The sequence below is a fragment of the Drosophila ficusphila genome, unplaced genomic scaffold, assembly GCF_018152265.1.
Source record: "Drosophila ficusphila isolate 14025-0441.05 unplaced genomic scaffold, ASM1815226v1 contig_855, whole genome shotgun sequence".
In the NCBI taxonomy this organism is placed as follows: domain Eukaryota; kingdom Metazoa; phylum Arthropoda; class Insecta; order Diptera; family Drosophilidae; genus Drosophila; species Drosophila ficusphila.
In genome coordinates this window covers 1,481,673-1,485,551 of record NW_025064807.1, presented here as the reverse complement: position 1 = coordinate 1,485,551, position 3,879 = coordinate 1,481,673, and the positions used below count along the sequence as shown (strand labels likewise).

The 3,879-nt window shown below is 41.8% G+C and overlaps 1 protein-coding gene across 2 annotated transcripts; it reads left to right on the top strand.

Moving 5' to 3' along the window:
• The first annotated feature begins 1,029 nt into the window (after nucleotides 1–1,029).
• LOC108100045 lies at nucleotides 1,030–2,131 on the top strand. 2 transcript variants are annotated; one of them, XM_043209343.1, is made up of 2 exons: nucleotides 1,052–1,117; nucleotides 1,206–2,131. In XM_043209343.1, exon 2 carries the CDS (start codon nucleotides 1,356–1,358, stop codon nucleotides 1,980–1,982), a length of 627 nt encoding a protein of 208 aa, XP_043065278.1. In that variant the 5' UTR covers nucleotides 1,052–1,117; nucleotides 1,206–1,355; the 3' UTR covers nucleotides 1,983–2,131. The 2 variants fall into 2 exon arrangements, with proteins under 2 accessions (XP_043065277.1, XP_043065278.1); XM_043209342.1 differs by having other exon boundaries at nucleotides 1,030–2,131.
• The last annotated feature ends 1,748 nt before the right edge of the window (nucleotides 2,132–3,879 follow it).

The following is a 3,879-nucleotide window of genomic DNA, read 5'->3' as shown; positions in this document are numbered from 1 at the left end:
CACCGTCCACCACAGACGGAGTCAGTCAGTCGCTGTGTGCTAAAGTAATTATTTCATTTGAGCCAACAATGAGGCTGCAACTCTGAGTGCCGGCCAAGCTCGCCGAGATGGATGATTGACGAGTGGAAATTAAAGAAGCTGGCGGCTGGAACTGAACTCCGGTGTGCAGTTCCAGTACCAGTAAAGCCCTAAAACCCGATCTCCGAGGAGCATCTTTTAACGACCCGCGTTGCGAACGCGAACCCGAATGCGAATGCGAAAGCGTCCGCTTTTAAAGTACTTGGAATGTAAATGAAGCGGGTGCAACTCCGCCACTCCACTCCACTCCACTCCACAGCTCCACGCTGCACTCCACCCATTATCCTTTATCATCCGACCCGCTGTCCGTCCATCTCCATTTGGCCCGTTTTCGAGGTCACCGCGGTGGTCGTTGCTCCCACGCACCGATTTGCCAGACATCCGATTTTATATGCAAATTCCTCATTATCCCTTTCTGCGACATGCCAATGAGTTGACGGACTTCAATTGATTTCACTTCATTTGTTAACCAGACACCCAAATTAACCTTATTCAATTTGTACTTTTGCATTTTCGACCAATTTTTTAAAATATTTAAAAATAATTATAGTTATGTTAGGTATGCTTTTTACCGACAAATCTATTCAACTTAAATTTCCAATACCTATTATAAAACCAAATATATTATCACATGTAGGTCAAATTAGCTAAAAGTTTAGGAAAGAAGTAAAAATATTTTTATTTAATTATCCATTTGGTAGCCTAAAAAGCTTTTTTACAGTTTAGAAATTTTGCATGTTTTATATATTCACACAAACTTAATAACATGGAAGAAATTAAATTAAATTAAATCATTTCAAAAGCGGAAATAGCAGCAATACTGTGAAAAGCCTAACTGACTTTCAAATAACCCGCCAATTACCTATCGGTCTATCGACATGCGCACTGGGGTGCTGGTATTTTTCGGTATTTATTTTTCGCAAGCCACCAGCTTTAGTTGGATACGTTCACACTAAGGCAAACAAGACGATGCTAATTTGATTTTTAGCAGAAGATTTTAAATAAAAATAAGCAACTAAGTTAAATAAGAAGTTTGCCCGTGAGTGAAAAGACTAACCCTAATAGTAAACGAGTAGACATCACGACATACTCCATCGATTCATCGATTTATTGGCCCCGAAATGCAGCAGTCCAGTTCATCGCAGACGGCAAATGCGGCTTCTGGCGGGGATGCACTGCTTCCGTTGCGCGCCTGCAGCACCGCCGGCTGCAAAGTGGCCACTGTGGTTGACAAAACGAAGAGGAAGTGCTCCCAGTTTGTGTCCTCACCGTACATAATGCCCAAGCCGTTGGTCGTCAACGGGCACACATCGATCTTTCAAGTGGGCGGTGAAATGGCAAAAATGGGCGATATACCGGCACTTTCACATGCTACTGGTGGCGATGGTGGTCAGCCAATATACCGGATAAAGCCTGGAACCCATGCTCATGTCTTCAACTATGTGCTCGTCGACGAGGGATCCGATTCACTGGAGAAGGCCAGATCCGGTGACCAGGAGGCAATGCGTCTGCTGTTGGAATCGCAGAGGGAGAGTGCCGTGACCAAATTGCAAAAGCTAATAAACAACCATAGGGGCATCCCACCGTCCGTCATAGCTCATGGCTCGCCAGCGCCAGGAAGGCCTGGGGCAGCCCCCCTTTCAACTCCCGGAGGGACTTCCGCGGTCCCTGGACATGTCACTACTCCTCAAATTCACCCGAACTTCTCCATTGCCAGCGTAGAGGGTGCAGTCCCATTTGGCCGAGGAGTCGCAGCTCCTTTAGTACCTCCTTTAGCTCAAGTTCCTCCTGCGGCTCCTTCAGCAGGTAGTGGACTACCAATCGATTCCGTGGACCGATTGCAGGCGGAACTCGTGGAGCTAAGACGCACAGTGGCCCGACTGGAGGAGAACAATCGCCGCTAACTGACCGACTTTTCTTTTTTGACGAAGATAATTTTTTAGTTCAACCAAATACGCTTCAGGCAACTTTAAAGCGCCCTAGACATACAAATAAATAAACTAAGCTTCTGAGCCGTTGTTATTGCAAATAAATTATGTTTTTGTAATGGTCATTGGGTTAAGCTTTTTTCGATCTATTAATGGAATCAGATATTGATTAAAAGTATCACCAAATTTTTTGTGCCACAACCATGCCAATTTTTGTAAACATTCTTTTTGTCGTTTAACATTTTTTGAACAGTCTATGTTAATCCAAAACACCTAATTTATCAATGAACATTTGTAATTAAAAATGTAAAATATATGATTATTATTCATCCTTTTTATTGAAAACTCTTGATCGTCTACAAAAACTTTATCTATAAAGCTTCCATTTAAAATTTTTTTGGTAGTATAAATTGCTATACGAATGAAATGGAAATTTATAATAATAATTATAACAAATTAGCAACATAGATGTAGGCGAAACTAATTTGCCTTTGCATTGTATAAATCACAGCTGTTGACGACCCATGTCCTTAATACCTTTTTTTTGGGCAAATCATATCAGTAACGAATCGGATATTAATTTCTGGCAGGCGAACGGAGCAAACATCAAAGCAAAAGCAATGAGCTTCAAGGTGGATGTGCCGAGTTGCAGACTTGTCCAGAGGGAAGACATTAGCAGCCGTCATTCGGTGTGCGGTCGATCCCAGTTTCCGATTCCTGGAAAGGTTTCTCGATCCCCATTCCCAACCTCAAGTCATCGGGGATAAGGGGGGATAAGACAAGGGGCCATATAATCCAAATGGCCAACTGCAATGGCGGTTACTCTCGGTTTTCGTCTTAGGGTTTTTTAGGCAAGTAGTGCGCAATCCGAGTGAGCGACTTTGAAAGGTTTGCCTGAGCTCCCCTCTACCCCATTTCCCCCTTCCCTCCCGGAAATCGCCATTTTTCAAAGTTAACATTTTTATGTTGGCGAAAAGTGAAGCGACCGAGTCGAGTCTTAAATGCGGCCGTAAATGTGGCATTTTATGTGTCATCAACGGAGGCGGCGGCGGCGCTCTCGATCCGAACGCGAAAACCTTGCAATCGAACGTAAATTAATTTTTATTGGCTGCAAATGCAGAGACTGCCGCGGCTCAGCCATCAACTTATCCCGTATCCCGATCCCTGCCACATGAAAGGTGTCCCGGTGGATCCTTATAAGCGATCCAGAGTTTTTTCATCGAACCAAGCCTTCATAACGATTTTTGACCCCCCATACAATTTTTTACTTCCTTAAAAAAGCATATTATGTATTTAAAGATTTAACAATTCTTAGAATTGAATAAACCATTGACTATTTTCGCCGCTTGGAAAATTAGTACCTACTTATAATATGGTTTTATTCCCAAATATAAATATGTATTGTTTAATATAATATTCACCAATAATACAGAAAACATATGTTTATCAATTTTAAAATTCGTTCTAATTGGGAAAACTATTATTTATTATAATTATTATTATGAGTTACTTTTTGGAAAATTTTAAATGTATTAAAAAATATATTTTGATTATTATTTGGTAAAGCTAATTTTTTAGGATAAAAAGAAAGCAATGTTAGATTTTTTCCACATAGATATTTGGCAAAAGGACCAGAATCACCAAGTATGTTAGGTGTCCCCCAACTATATCTCAGGAATGCGTATTTTTCCAGGGATAAGTAAACAAATAAATTTATGTGTGTTTGCATAGGAGGACAGCAGGTACAGGCGCACTACTTAGCCGGCGAAGATCAGGACCCAATTGTGGGGACACGAGGCGGCCGAATCAAATTCGATACGCCAGCGAGGCCCCAGAAGAGATCCTCGCCGGGGATGTATAAAAAGTAACGAAT

What these genes read in the sequence shown, in the direction of transcription:
- LOC108100045 (XM_043209342.1), top strand. Translation starts at nt 1,200, where the DNA reads ATGCAGCAGTCCAGTTCATCGCAGACGGCAAATGCGGCTTCTGGCGGG.